The 14,827-nt window shown below is 46.1% G+C and overlaps 1 protein-coding gene across 1 annotated transcript in view; it reads left to right on the top strand.

Moving 5' to 3' along the window:
* The window catches only part of cdh7a (cadherin 7a), a 102,008-nt gene that overhangs the window by 76,403 nt on the left and 10,778 nt on the right, over positions 1-14,827 (top strand). The window contains exons 10-11 of the mRNA XM_072668407.1: positions 2,941-3,058; positions 3,795-4,046. Of these exons, the coding sequence (XP_072524508.1) occupies positions 2,941-3,058; positions 3,795-4,046 (370 nt within the window). The remainder of the gene's footprint in view (positions 1-2,940; positions 3,059-3,794; positions 4,047-14,827) is intronic.

Genomic DNA, 14,827 nt, shown 5'->3' with positions numbered 1-14,827 from the left:
TGGTCGCTGGATGCTAAAACAGATGGCTAGTTGTAAAAAGAGTCCCCAAACCCCACCCTACAAGTTCCTCTAATGGGGTCACACCAGGTGCTTGTCTGCACCTTCCATTTCCAGCTCACAGCACTCACAGCCTGCTCTCCTTCAGCTGTCCTTTCCTTCCCGATATTGCTTTTAGCATTTCGCATCGAACTGGACCTTCGAGCGGTTGCAGGCAGTGATCTCCGAATGTAGGGAGTTGCGTCAATTCCGGGTGAGTTAGCAGAAGAAACCACCATGAAAGAGTTGTCTGGATTGTACTGTTCTCTCTTAAAGGGTCTCAGTGCCTGGCCTGGTGTCTTTTGTACCTCACTGATGTGGTCAGCCCTGGCGGTCTGATAGACGGCGGCTACTGCTCAGCGTGCGGTCTCTGTATGGGCTGAAAGACTTCCCTTTCACTCACGGCTAGCTTAACCAGCACTGTAGATACCCCTTATCCTCTCCAGCTACTGAAACACAGTCAATCAGCCAGACTTTGCCCTTTTTAACCCTCCTGCACTGTTTAAAATAAAGCTTCCTAAATGCTTCTTGGCTTGCGTGGTGTGATTCTTGGGGAGGAAATACACTTCCGTGGCTAAGAAGACATCTAGAACCGGTTCTCCAGGCAGAGAAAGAGCAGTCTCGCTCTGCAGTGTGCTGTGAAAGGAGTCGCCATTGGTCGTTTAAGTCGTTTAAAGATGCCAAAGAATTTATTTACTGTAGAAATGGTAAATATGTGACTTGGGTTGGTTGGGTGGCAAAATGCTAGCCTGTTTACCACCCTGTTATTTTGGTCTCAAAAGGTTTGATTGATGGTTTTCAGCAATGGCGACAGCTCACAGAACCCACATAGTCAACAACACTAACTATACCGAAGCCTTACCGGATAGCACTGCTGTCCTCTTGTTGTGTCCTCTGAGATGTGCTGTAATCAAGGTGAAGAGATTGTAGCCTGGTTAGCTTTTAGCCTTGCTCCCACTCACTTCCCCAGGTTTGGCTGCCGGCGTTCTGGCTTTTTGGGCGAACCTTGTCAAAAGTCAAAGCATTCACAGGTAAAGCTGCCTACATAAACCAGGCTAAAAGCATCATATCAGAGATTGCTCCCAGCACAGGTGTTTGGATATATAGATTGGAGTATTTGGATAAGGTGAATCAGTATATCAGGGTAAATGTTAGGTAATTACAGTGATAATAAATCATTTTTTGTATTTTTTTCATTTGAATTGCAATTGACACCTTTGTATTCCGCTATGCAGGACGTATCAGTGGGAAGCACAGCTCGACAGAACACTGGTACTTTCCCTTCTGATGTGGGTTTAGGTCCAGCTTGGTTCAGCTGAGGGAGTCCAGTTTGATTTTGAGGAAGCTGACGAGATGGTAACAGCATAGATGGTGTTAGCCTTTAGTGTAGCGTGGATCCCTGCTTCCCCAGGCTTTGCTTGAGCTCCTCTTCTGCGGACAAAGGTCCAGAGATGATGAGCTGCTCTCCACCATATTCTCCAGAAGTCGCCGTCACGTCAGATTTGGGGTTTCGGAATCGGCCCGTTTTCCAGTTTCCTGTTTTGGTTGAGCTGGATTTTGTTGTGAGGGAGGAAGGTCAGAGTTTAGGGTCACAGTTTATCACTTCCATGAACTGGACTCTCATTATTCAACTATGTGACATTGTAGGGCATCTTTAAGGAAATAATACTGCCGCGTCACTGTAGACCAATTACATTTACTTTTATGGTATTTAGCTGGTTACTCGTACTACAGAGGTGGGCTGATGTAGTGTTTAGAGTCTCACCCAAGGACTCTTATTGGTGTAGTACAGCATGGTCATCCAGACCAGGAATCGAACCCCAGCTACCCACATGGTAAGCTACCCACATGTGTGGTAGCTCACTGGCAGGTAGTGGTGTTATCTGTTGCGCCACACCAACCATACCAACCAAACACTAGTCGCTTGCACTGTGTTGTCATACTAGCGTAGCATAACGGCAGTCCGCCCGTCATAGTTGAGCGTACTGTGGAGCTCAGTTTAAAAGAACATCCTGAGCGGCGTGACGTACGTACGGGTTTTACGGTTCAAAAAAATATTTACAGATTAAAAAGATAAAGCTTTCACAGTCCCTCCTGCCAAATAATCAGTTAATGTGCGAGAGGGGATGAAGCCGGGCTGCTGAGAGGATGAGCGAAGCGTTGAATACTTCTCAGCGATCACAAGTTCATATAAAGAATAATCGGGGATGAGTGAGACTTGTGGGCACCGCCGTTGCCCGTGCCTGGCCGCTTTGGGTTTAGGAGATTTTCAGGGAGATTGAGTTTCTGCTGACGAAAGCTTGACACAAGGTTAGTGCCGGGCACTCAGTATTTAACCCAGCCAAAGCCTGCAGATTAGGCCACAACAGAGTGTCAGGGGAATCTTCTTAGCGCACCACCTGATGGGCAGGCCCTGATAATCATCTCTAAAACACAGCACTTTTCTCTGCTTTGGGAGAGAGGCAGGGAGGGGGAGGTTTGGGGTTGGTTTGGGGGGGGGTGTGAGGGAGTTCGGGCTCTGCATTAGCCCAGGATGGCCCTCTGCTTTAGCTAAATCCCCGGGATACTGTCTAAGCATTGCCAATCACAGATAGCGCATGGACTTACTCGATCTGCTCCGCGATTGTTTTGATTAGATTTGGAACGTAATTGGAAATTTGTCCTGCTGCCAAAGCAGACCTGGAACGCTCGGCTGATATGACTCTCGCGCGGACGCGTCAGCTTCAAACGGCGGCCCCCCGAAATTGGTTTTGTATTCCGTTATGAGATGGGCGCGTAAAAAGCCATTCTGCCCTGGCGTTTTTATTGCTTGACAAAAACAAGTCATTTAAAGCCGGGGTTTGTTTTTGTTTGGTTGCAGCTTGCCGAGGTGATTAACAGTCCCTCCCTCCCTCCCTCTCGCAGGTGATCGAAACCATAAGTGCAGTGGACAAAGACGAGCCCCCCAGTGGCCATCGCTTCTTCTTCTCTTTGACCGCTGAGGCTGCCGGGAACCTCAACTTCACCCTGCGGGACAATAAAGGTATCCAATGACAAGGGAGGACAACTCCAGCAGAACTGCAACTCCTCCATCACTCCACCACTTCATTAGAACCCCCTTCTTCATATTTTGGACTTCACCTTCACCGTAAACACTCTTTGAAATCAACAAGGTCTACCAGGTGTTTCTTGAGCAATGCCATGGGAGACCTTTGGTTCGTAAAAGACATGGGAGACATGGTTGTGTGAAGAACCTGGTGAAGGTTTGAAGAAGTTCTTGGAACGTTCTTCACACTGGCCTCTGTGGCATCCCTCAAAGAACACTATGTCACTTTGTAGCACCGATATTGTAGATTGTAGGTCCACTATCAAGGCCAGGCTTGGAGAATTGAGGGCCAGAGTCCAGTACAGCTTACAGTTTGCCTCCTGCAGAACATCTACTACATCTGCTCTTTAACTGAGGAGTTGAATCAGGTGTGTTTGAGCAGGAAAGGCACCAAACTGTGCCGGATTCCTGTCCTCCAGAACTGTCGTTCCCCTTGTGCAATTACAGACTGGAGCCCATCTGTCGTCATGCACAATTTGTCAGTCACCCTCATTCGTCATTGGAAAGTTTCTGACCATCGCTGTTTACCCAGAAATATCCAGCAAGGAGCTCTGTGGTCAGAAACACGTCACTCATGAAGGGCTAGAGGATGACTAACAGCATTTCTTACTGTTCTTCTGTCTTTGTCTTCCCCCTCCGTTCCTCTTCTCGTTTTCACACCTCTCTTCTCCAGACAACACAGCATCTGTCCTGACCAAGCGCGGTGGTTTTCAGCGGCGAGAGCAGTCCATGTATCGCCTGCCCGTGCTGATAGTGGACAGCGGGAGTCCTGCTCTTAGCAGCACCAACACCTTGTCCATCCGCGTGTGTGACTGCGACTCGGACGGTGCTCCACAAGCCTGCGGCACGGAAGCCTTCCTCCTGTCGGCCGGACTCAGCACTGGGGCGCTCGTGGCCATTCTGGCCTGCATCCTCACATTGCTGGGTAAGAACCACGTCCATCATAATCTTCATTGTCGTTGTCATCATCATCATCAACATTATCATCATCATAAACCTCCAACATCATTTACATCATTATTCCTCCAACATTACCATTAGCATTACCATCACTATCATCATCATTCCCGACGCTAACACCAGCATCATTGCCACCTCTAACATTGTCATCATTATCATTACCATCATTATCATTCACAACATTAACAGCAGCATGTCATCCGGAACACCAATATCATGATCATCACTTGCATCAGCATCGGGAACTTCCCCAAAGCTGTCAGTATCATCATTGCCATCATTATCATGATAATCGCCCGACTCACCCCACCTACCACCAAGGTATTTACTATCACAACCATTATCGCTGTTAACGTCATCCGCAGCACCTTTGCCATCACCAGCTTCAAACTCATCCCCATTATTAGCATCATCTTTAGCATCATCACCATGACGAAACATTCTTTATGATCATTATCATTATCATCATAATCCTCAGTATCACCAGCATCACCACTTTCAACTTTGTCACCACCAAGGTTGTTACCATCGTTGACATCATCCCCAGTACCATCACCATCATGTCTCATCATAACTACCATCATCATCACCTCCAATGTCAACTTCAACCTTCTTCCAACATGAGCATTACCATTTCCATCATTATAACCACCACTTACTTACCTACAATTACTAGCATCATCACTTCAACATGAGCATTATCACATTACCTCACTAGCATCATCACTGCCTCTAACATCAGTGTTCTTCTATTGCCACCATCATCATCATCATACCCATCATCCGCATTATGACATTATCACTATTTCCAAAAATCATCATCATCACAATACCACCTGCATCAAACTCACCAGCATCAAAATCACCCCAAATGCTAGCATTATTACATTACCACCACACCCATCATCATCGCCATTATCACTACCTCCAACAACAGCGTTACTACATTACAGGCATCATCATCACTTCTGCCATTATCATCAGCAGCATCACTACCAGAAACGCCATCATCCTCATCGTCTTCACTGTGAGCATCATTCTTACTTGCATTATCACCACCATTAACATGGTCATTACCATCCCCAACACCATTATCATTACCATCATTATCAGCACGATAATGATCATTACCATGACTATAGATCAGCATTTTTTTTTACCACATTAAGATTTTCTGAGCATACTGGCTTAACATTAGAGGCATGAACGCTCGACAGACTGTCAGCTGTATATTAGAAATGCAGCTCCAAGAAATGGTTCAAACCGACTGGTCACTAGTACACTATGTATTGGGCAAAAGTATTGGGACACCAGCTCATTTATTTTTTCTTCTGTAATCAGGGGTATTATAAAAAAAACAGTTTATCCTGCTTTTGTTGGAGGTTGTTGAAGGCTTTTCTTCTTCTTTGGACGTGATAAGAAGGCCATTATCACTGTCAGCAGGATAATGATCATTACCATGACCATATATATATATCAGCATTATCGCCACATAGAATGGTACTGTACATTTTCTGAGCTTAATTTCTTGACATCAGAGGCATGAACATGTTCAGCTGCATATATTTATTTTTATCAGCTGCAGCATGTTTCAGCTTCATATCGGCTAATTGAGTAAAACCAAATAAAAAGCCAATAACACTATGAGGATGCTGTCGCACAGTTTTGCTTGTTTGTTTCTTCCCTGATAATTTTCCTCATTACGAGCAAACCGATTCAAATTGAACTCGCCATTTTTTTGTTTTTTTGTTATTTGGAGGGAAAAAAATTAATTACAGCTAAATTGACTTCTGGGTGAAAAGCTAAGCTTGAAAATCAAATAACATTAGCGTTAATTACAGAGTTGATTTTCAAAATGCGCATTAGATCCATTACCTTCTGATGGATTTTCCACTGTGTTGGAACCCTGATGGTTGTCAAACTGGCGGGTTGGCGTGGCTTAACAAGATTTGAGATGGTGCTGTGGAGGACAGTGGCATAGAGAAAGGGTTGCTTTGACCGGCCTGGCCTGTTTTGCGGCTCCTGGGTCCACGCTAACGGGTCTGATTAGCGTATTTCCAGCTTCATTAGCTGATTGTTTGATGAGTGTCCCCTTTTGTCGGAGAATTCACAGGGTCTGATTGGTTGACTTTGTGTTGGTTCGTTGGCCTGAGGACTCCGGAGAGAGAGTGAATATCGCACTGATGGATAGATTGATTCCGTGATTATGGCATTGATAGCTTGTCTCTCCAGTTCTTCGCCGGCCGGGCGCGGATCTGCCCACAGCAGCGCTACCTGACCTTTGTGTTCCACGTCTGGCCGCGGCTTCTTTTAGAACTAGAACAGACAGGACAGGATGTATACCGTGACTAATGAGACGGTAGAGGAGGGACTGTGATTTTGATCCAAGCACTATATCCTCTGATTGCGGCCGAGGGTGACCCCCACCGAACGGCTGATATTCCGATATTCCTGAGTGATGGGAACAGCATCAGCGCTTTTTGTATTTTTTTCTTTTTCAATTATGATAAAACGTCTGCATTTCTTTTGTGAAGGATGTTGAGGAGCATCATTGTTTCAGGTTTATTCTCGCTGATGGAAGACCACCCACCCCCCCCTTTCTCCCCCATCTCCCCCCCCTCTGCTTCTACTCTCCGTGATTCTGTCTCATCGTTTGGAGTTCCAAGCCTAAATAGTCTCTCAGAGGGGTGCAATCAGTCAACAGATTGCAGTGTGATTGCGATTTTTTTCTCCCCCCCTCGGCTTTCAGTTGGACACAGAGACAGAGAGACTGAAGATCTGTCGTCTGAGCTCTCTCTCTCTTACACACACACACACACACACACACACACACACACACGCACACTCAGCTTCTCCTGTGGAGAACACACTCCCTAATTAAGAGTGACAGAAGCTGGCGAGATGCTCCATCCTTTTCTTTCCAGAACCATCTCCCTCAGCCTCATCCTTTTTTAGCTGATGTCGTCTGACCGAAATGTCCATTTATCTGACTTTTATTATTTTATAAAGAGTTCGTTTTTATAAGAGCTTCATTTTCCAGCCTTTCCTCGTCCCTTGGAATTATACAGACTGGGCCTTTAAAGCAGTCTGGAGCTGAACCGTGGAACGAACTGTTAAGAGGCCCTTATCCTCCCCCCAGAATCACGGAAACACCCTCAGCGTAGTTAACATTTAGCTAATATCAGCGTTAGATGAGCTATTGAGCCAACGCTAACAGGCACAATGTTGGATCTTACCTCAGGAAACGACAGAAATAAATATTTCCACTGTTGGACCTAGAAAACACCCGCTAGAGTAGTTACATCTATTAAACATCAGCTAGGGTAGATAACATCTAACTAACGTCAGCTATAGTAGTTTCCATCTAGCTAACATCAGCTAGAGTAGATAACATCTAACACCAGCTAGAGTAGATAACCTCTATCTAACATCAGCTAGAGTAGATAACATCTAGGTAACATCAGCTAGAGTAGATAACATCTAGCTAACATCAGCTAGAGTAGTTTCCATCTAGCTAACATCAGCTAGAGTAGATACCATCCAGCTAACATCAGCTAGAGTAGTTAACATCTAACTAATGTCAGCTAGAGTAGTTAACATCTAGCTAACATCAGCTAGAGTAGATAACATCTAGCTAACATCAGCTAGAGTAGATAACATCTAGCTAACATCAGCTAGAAATACGGCGGCTCTAGAACCTCCTATGGGGTAGATGCTCCACGCTGGTGGTCCTAATATTGGGACAGGACTGTGAATATCATCCTAGCCTTTATTTAAACACGAGGAGAATCCAGTTTTTCCAGGATAGACCTTTTTACATTTTCATCAATACACCTCTGCCTCTGTTTCCCTGCCGTATCGCTGCCTCGCCGTCCAGCTCCAGCACCAAGATCCCTCAGTGCCCTTCCGTTCCTGCCCGAAATCCTCCAATCCCATAACAGCAGGATTAGCCCACTGCGTTGCCTTAGCTGAGCTGTGCAGTTATTTTAGGTGAAGAAAACCCGGCCCGGGGCTGCTCACTCATGGTTAAAGAAGGACGCAGTGTGTGTGTGTGTGTGTGTGTGTGTGTCAGTAGGGAGGGTTAGCTGAGGCATGCAGGGGAGCTCATCTTTTTTCTCTGTCTTTGTTTCCGAGTAATGAATCAACAAGCACTGTGCCCGCTGTCAGTGGCGCTACTCATCCAAACAGCAAGCTTCTTCTGCAAACCTACCACATAAACCTTTCATAACGTTGCTGTCAAAAAGCATAACTCTATTTCATGTCCTCTCCGTTTACCAGCTACCTTTTACACTGTCGGAGCAGTTCATGGGGAATAGGCTCCCAAAAATGGTTCAAAACCACTTTTTTTTTTTACATACACTATGTATTGGACAAAAGTATTGGGACACTTGCTCATTCATTGCTTCTTCTGTAATCAAGAGTATTAAAAAAAATCTTTGGTAGGAGTCACGTTATATGTCTCTGCCGTCCAGGGAAGAAGGCTTTCCACTACAAGGTCAGGATGTTGGATGATGATCACCACCCCACCTTGTCATCATACTCGACTTCCCAACTCCCCAGCTCAGGCCAAAAGTATTGGATGGAGCACCAACCATCATTCCAAAGAACACAATTCTGTCCACTGCTCAGTGCTGGAGGGGGAGGGGGGGCTTTATGCCCCTCTAGGCCACACCTGGCATGTTTACCTGCTCCAGAGAGTCCCATTCAAGCTGTGTGTGCCAGCGTGTAAATGCATTTGCACATCTGTGTCGACAATGGGTGCAGCTTAAAGTAGCTGAATGCTTTCATTAGAAGGGGTGTCCACAAACATTTGGACATGTAGTGTACACTTTCAGCTGACGGTTTGAGGTCATGCTGCAGAATTCTGAGGTAGTCCCTGTCCCCTTGTTTAGGAGGACATTCTTCCATCAACCTTGTGCAATGTGCCAGCTTCAGCCCTAAAGCATGATGCTCCCACCACCATGCTTAACAGTTTAACAGGGTTCTTGGGGTTGAAAGGCTTACCATTACTTACATAGCTCTAGTCCTCTGACACCTACCCAGCCAGCCAGCGCCTCTATTTTATTCTGAACTGCCGCCGATGCAACAATGCAACCAACACGCTGCAGGGAGGAAGTGCCATCTGTCCACCCTGGAGAGAGCAAGGCCAATTCCCCGGCTGCCGATGGATTGGTACCAGCGGTCCTCTGGTCATAGTGACAGGGCCTTATTCCGCCGGACCACTCGGAGCCCCTTCGTCTGCAAAGTTTAGTCAAGATTGAGATGTTGAGGCTTCTTTCCTGGACGGCAGCCACCCAGTCCGAACTCGCTTGACTGCGGACAGTGACACTGGTGTTCCAGCAGCTTTCGACCCCCGGCTGTATCTGTCTGGGTTGCTTTGTTTGGAAGCTGATTTTTTGATCCTGTAATTAAATGTACCGCCTTCTAATGACAAAATTAGCAGCGTAATTCAATTGTAGCATTCAAGTCACGCCAAGTCGCGCTACAATGGCGCGCCAACTTAGACCTAATAAATATGGAGATTGATATTATAAATGTATGGATCCGAGATGTTGTGTTTTGTAGATGACTTTTGACCTTTCAATTAAATGTATTGCCTTCTAATTACATAACTAATAACAGAATTAAGCTGGAGGATTCAAGGAGTCAAGCCAGCTGAAACCATATGTAGCTCCAATTAGACCCAATGAATATGGAAGGCAATACTATAATAAGGGTATCGATCTGAGCTGTTCTGAGCTGTCTTATGAGTAGAGTCTCCTTGCTGGAAATCTTACCGTAAAGGGAAGTGCTGTTAAGGTTCGAAGCAATAGCAAGTCGACTAAACTTCGCTACCACAGTGTTAGCAAGCCGGCTGGCAAGTTGTCAGCACTCTGGCCGCTGCCCTCGGCCAGTATGGCTACCGTGGCCTTGCCCAGCAGCGCCACTGCGGCGTTAGCATTCCCACCGTTGGGAACATCAGCTACCTTTTACGTCGGGTAAGAAAATGGTTCCCAGAAATGGTTCTAAAAACAATGTAATTCCTATTTATGTACACTATGTATTTGACAAAAGTATTGGGACACCTGCTCATTCATTGTTTCTTCTGAAATCAAGGGTATTTAACAAGAGGATATCCTGCCTTTGTAGGAGTAACTGCCGCTACTGGCCAGGGAAAAGGACTTTCCACTAGATTTTGGAGGAACACTGCTGCGAGGATTTGATTGCATGCAGCGCATTACTGTATTAGGGAGGTCAGGATGTTGGATGTTTAGCATCTACTACAGCAATGCTTTAAAAAAGGTGTGGATCTGAGCTGTTCTGTTTTGCAGATGATTCTCGACCTTTCAATTAAACAAACTGCCCCCTTCATTACATAACGAGTAACATAATAAAGTGTCAGGATTTGAGTCGTGACGTTCCTGACATAGAGGTACTGTCCAGCTGCTTTGTTTTGAAGAGGCTTTTTAATCCTCCCTTTCAGACTCTTTGTCTTATAAGCACATAACGAGTCGCATAATTAAACCCCAGCATTCGAGGCCTGCCAAGTCTTTCTACATGAAATCCCCCAAAACCTCAGATAGGAAACAGCGTCCAGAGTTCAGTAGTTTAAATATCTCAGTCTCCACTGTTATGTTTTGGAAATGAGTTTTTCTCAGTCCTGCAACGAGGTCATAGAAAAACTATTCAGAGCCGCCCATCTCCACATAATGACATCCGCTGTGGCAGGCTCGCCATGAGTTTTTGGCTTTGTCTCAGGGAGCCTTCCTTTCCCTCATTACTCCACAGCCTAAGGTGGACAGGCAGAGAGGTCAGCCGAGCCTGGGGCGCTCCGGGACACTCTTGGCCAGCGGCTCACAGGAGCGAAGAGTCTCGGCCCATCAAACATTTGGGGACACCTAGTCTTTCAAAGCGTATTTTACACATTAGCACATTTTCTTTAAATTTATCTTGCTAGCAACAAAGCTCCACTCGTAAAAATAAAGGTGCTGCAAAGCCTTCTTTGAGCAAACCATTGAAGAATCCTAGAAGGTTTTGCTTCTATAAAGAACACATAGGAAGAGATTCCTATTTGTGAAGGAACCCAAAACCTCTTTGCAGCACTTTTATTGCCGGACTGCCTAGCGGGGACTACATTTAGCCACGAAGCTAACGAGGATCTGGAGCTGTAATCTTAGGTAAGCTGAGGTTGGATCTTCTTGCTTGAAATATTCCTGTAAAGGGAAGTGGTGTGAAGACATACTGTGGCATTAATGTTTGTGTCAAAGTCTGTGGCATATCAATTCAACACTGCTACGAGTGTTAGCAAGCCAGCTGACAGATTCCCTGCATCGCCCTGCATCGCTACCATGCTGTTAGCATCACTATCGCAGTGTTAGCATGGCTAACGTGGCCTTAGCGCCTCTACTGCAACGTTAACGTCCCTGTGGCGCTCAGCCTCCTGCCTTGCCCAGCCAGCCCAATCTCTCCATTGTTGAAATGCCATTGATGTAACTTCAAACCTTAACAAAAGATCAGCTGACCACAGTAACGCAAAAGATACTTTATAACAGAGGTCACTAATAGGCGGTCCCAGGTGCTGTCCTATCCGACCCTGGACCTGTAACCGATACAACTGAGAACTATTTGTGTGTTTATTAGTGTTTAATTTAACTGGCGCAACTTTTCTAGCCTTTGCAGCACAGGTTTAGCAGCCCAGGAAACTCCAACAGACCGATTACATGCATCGTCAGTATCACACACACAATGCTACTCAGCCAGGATATGTTGCCATGGTATCAAGGTATAAGCATTAGCTATTATCCCCCCCAATACCAGTCCACAATTTTCTGCTGATTTTGTCAATATCTGTAACCTCCTCCTCCACTTCAAGAATCTAACTGAACCTATAAAAAATGAAAAGTTTTTGGACACCTTCAGAGTAAGGAACTGCTGCAGCAGAATGTAAAAGTTCTGGCAGAAGCTTGTTTAGGGCGCCGAGCGTTACGTTATAGTAGTAAATACGACAAACCAAGAAAGTCCACTAGCAAGCACCCTTGCTTGGAACGCTTAAAGCCGAGTTGCTGGTTTAGGACTGCAGACAGTTGACCAGCCAATTTGTCCAACTTTGGGCACTTAGCATGCTAGGTAGCCAGGTAAACTACCTGAGGTACAACTAACTAAGAGCTGAACTGGCTTAGTTTGAGCATGAAAATCACCAAACTGCTTGACACTGATCACCTGGTGCACACCGAAATGAGGACAGGCTTAGTGTCTGGCCAGTCGTAGTGGGCCCAGTTAAAAGTCCAAGGTCCAGTTTATGATCCCAGTCCTTCCCTAGCAGTGTATATCCGAATAAAGCCCTGGCATGCACTTGCCTCCATCGCCGTAAACAGCAATTTATTTAGCGGGTAATGCAGTAGCGCTGCGAGCTCGATGGCAGACGGGTGCTGTAAACCACGGCTAGCTGTAGTGCGGCTGTATAAATGTCCACAGGCAGACAGAGCGTATCTCCGGCTGCATCTCCATTAGTGGCTGCTGCCCTCGGGTTATAGCGGCCAGCGCCGAACCTCGCACAGGCGGGAGGAGAGTGGCAGTGCATAATCTAGCGGGCGATGGCTCATTTTTACAGGGTCGATGAGGACGAGGCCCCCCACAAAAAAAATATATATATATATATATATATATATATATATATATATATATAAATATCCCACTTGTTGTTTAATTGATTCTGCATGATGGATTGTTTTCTCAATCCAATTATGGCAAATTGGGGATAATGTTAAATTGATCCGCCGCTCCCCGCCGAACATCCATCTTGTGTCAGAGCCGCAGCAAAGCTGAATCACGTCTTTAAGTGGGAACGGTCAGTAACTGTACAGTCTGTGCAGAGGGTCTATATAACACCCGGCATAATCGCGTGACGGCAGGGCAGAGGCGAGGGGCGGGCGAGGCTAGCCGGTTTGGCATTTGGTAAATGGTGAGAGTGGAGGGTTTCTTTTTTTCCCGGAGTGTTTTAGTGAAGTAATGGACATTGATGGGGTGCAGGCTTGCATTTCCTTTAATGAGTTACGGAAAGAGGCAGGATTGAGTTTCAAGGAAAGTATTTTTTCTTAAACTTGTCTGTTTCAGTAAGGCTCTAACTACTTTAAAGAACTCAGAGATTAGCATATGCTATGAACTTCGTATCTGGGAGTGATATCATGAATCATCTGATCATCTGCTGTAGGATCATAGATCTGCTGTAGGATCATAAATCTGCTGTAGGATCATCTGCTGTGGGATCATAGATCTGCTGTAGGATCATCTGCTGTAGGATCATAGATCTGCTGTAGGATCATAGAGCTGCTGTAGAATCATCTGCAGTAGGATCAAAGATCTGCTGTAGGATCATAGATCTGCTGTAGGATCATCTGCTGTAGGATCATAGATCTGCTATAGGATCATAGATCTGCTGTAGGATCATCTGCTGTAGGATCATAGATCTGCTGTAGGATCATATATCTGCTGTAGGATCATATATCTGCTGTAGGATCATCTGCTGTAGGTGCCTCAGAGATGCTCAACTTCTCTGACGTTACCTGATGTTCAAGTACCCTCCACCACTACACTGCCAAAAAGGGTTCTTTGAAGTGATGCCTTAGAACAATGGTTACTGACCCTGCTCCTGGAGAACTGCTCTCCTGTAGGTTTATCCCTCAGCAATAATTGGGCAGATGGGTCAGGTGGGGTCAGCTAGGGTGGCTAGGAAGCTGAAGTCTCCAAGAAGGTGAATTTCCAGAAGCGTAGTTGGTCACTGCCACTGACATAGATCAGTTGTTTCTTAGCTCCTGGTGGCAGTCGTGACCTGGACTAGGAGTGTTAGATTTAGATTGGAGCTGAGCCCAGGGTTATAGATCTCCTGAACCAGGATTGGGCACCCCTGATCCATCATTGTGAAGTTTTCCTATGGGGTAGTACTTCCCAAACCCTGGTCCTGGAGTACCCATGCTCCTCACACAGTTTTGTTGTTCGGTAGCAATGGTCGGGACATGCCCATGAGGACAGACAAACATGGCTCCACCTGACCTAAAGGGGTCGAGGACATGCCCTGTTGGTCAACAGTGGGTTGAACTGCAGAGGCTCTCTTGTGAGGATGCTGGTTTTCTCAGTGCACAATATAAGGGTTGAACTTGTGACCTCAAGTTGTGTGTGAGATTATGGATCTGACACAATGTACTTGAGGTATTGAAGGAGCCAGTCCTTCAATCTTGGCCCATCCCCCAGTGCCTGTGGGTGTTGGGTGTGTGAGCAGCTTTCACAGGCCAGCCTCTGGTTCTCTAAGCCTCTATGGCCCTGGGAATCTACACCATGCCTAAGGATGAAGTATGAGTGTGCAGTGCCATATTTCACACTCTCCGTGGCAGGCCGATGGACGGATCATTAGATGTTTACTCCCCTTCCCACACACACACACACACACACACACATATACACATGTACACACACATATACACACCCCCAACCCTTCTCTCTCTCTCTCTCTTCCTTTCTCTCTTCATTAACTTCTCTCTATCCCCTCTGCTAGGACATCCTGCAATCCTGCAGCCAGGCAGATGTACCCCTGTGCTATCTTTTGGCTTGGGACAGAAATCCCTGGAGAAATAGAGCTAGTCCTGAGGGGCGAGTGTTGTGTCTGCGACGAGATATCCCAGTGGAGATATGCGCTAAATGAAGAGCGCTGAGGGCCAGATGTACGTGCGTGAGAAGACGTGGATCAAAATGGGCTCTTAATGCCTTTTTAGC

The sequence above is a fragment of the Salminus brasiliensis genome, chromosome 23 (genome assembly GCF_030463535.1).
Source record: "Salminus brasiliensis chromosome 23, fSalBra1.hap2, whole genome shotgun sequence".
NCBI lineage: Eukaryota > Metazoa > Chordata > Actinopteri > Characiformes > Bryconidae > Salminus > Salminus brasiliensis.
The sequence above is the reverse complement of the archived record's forward strand: the minus strand, read 5'-3'. Positions and strand labels throughout refer to the sequence as shown.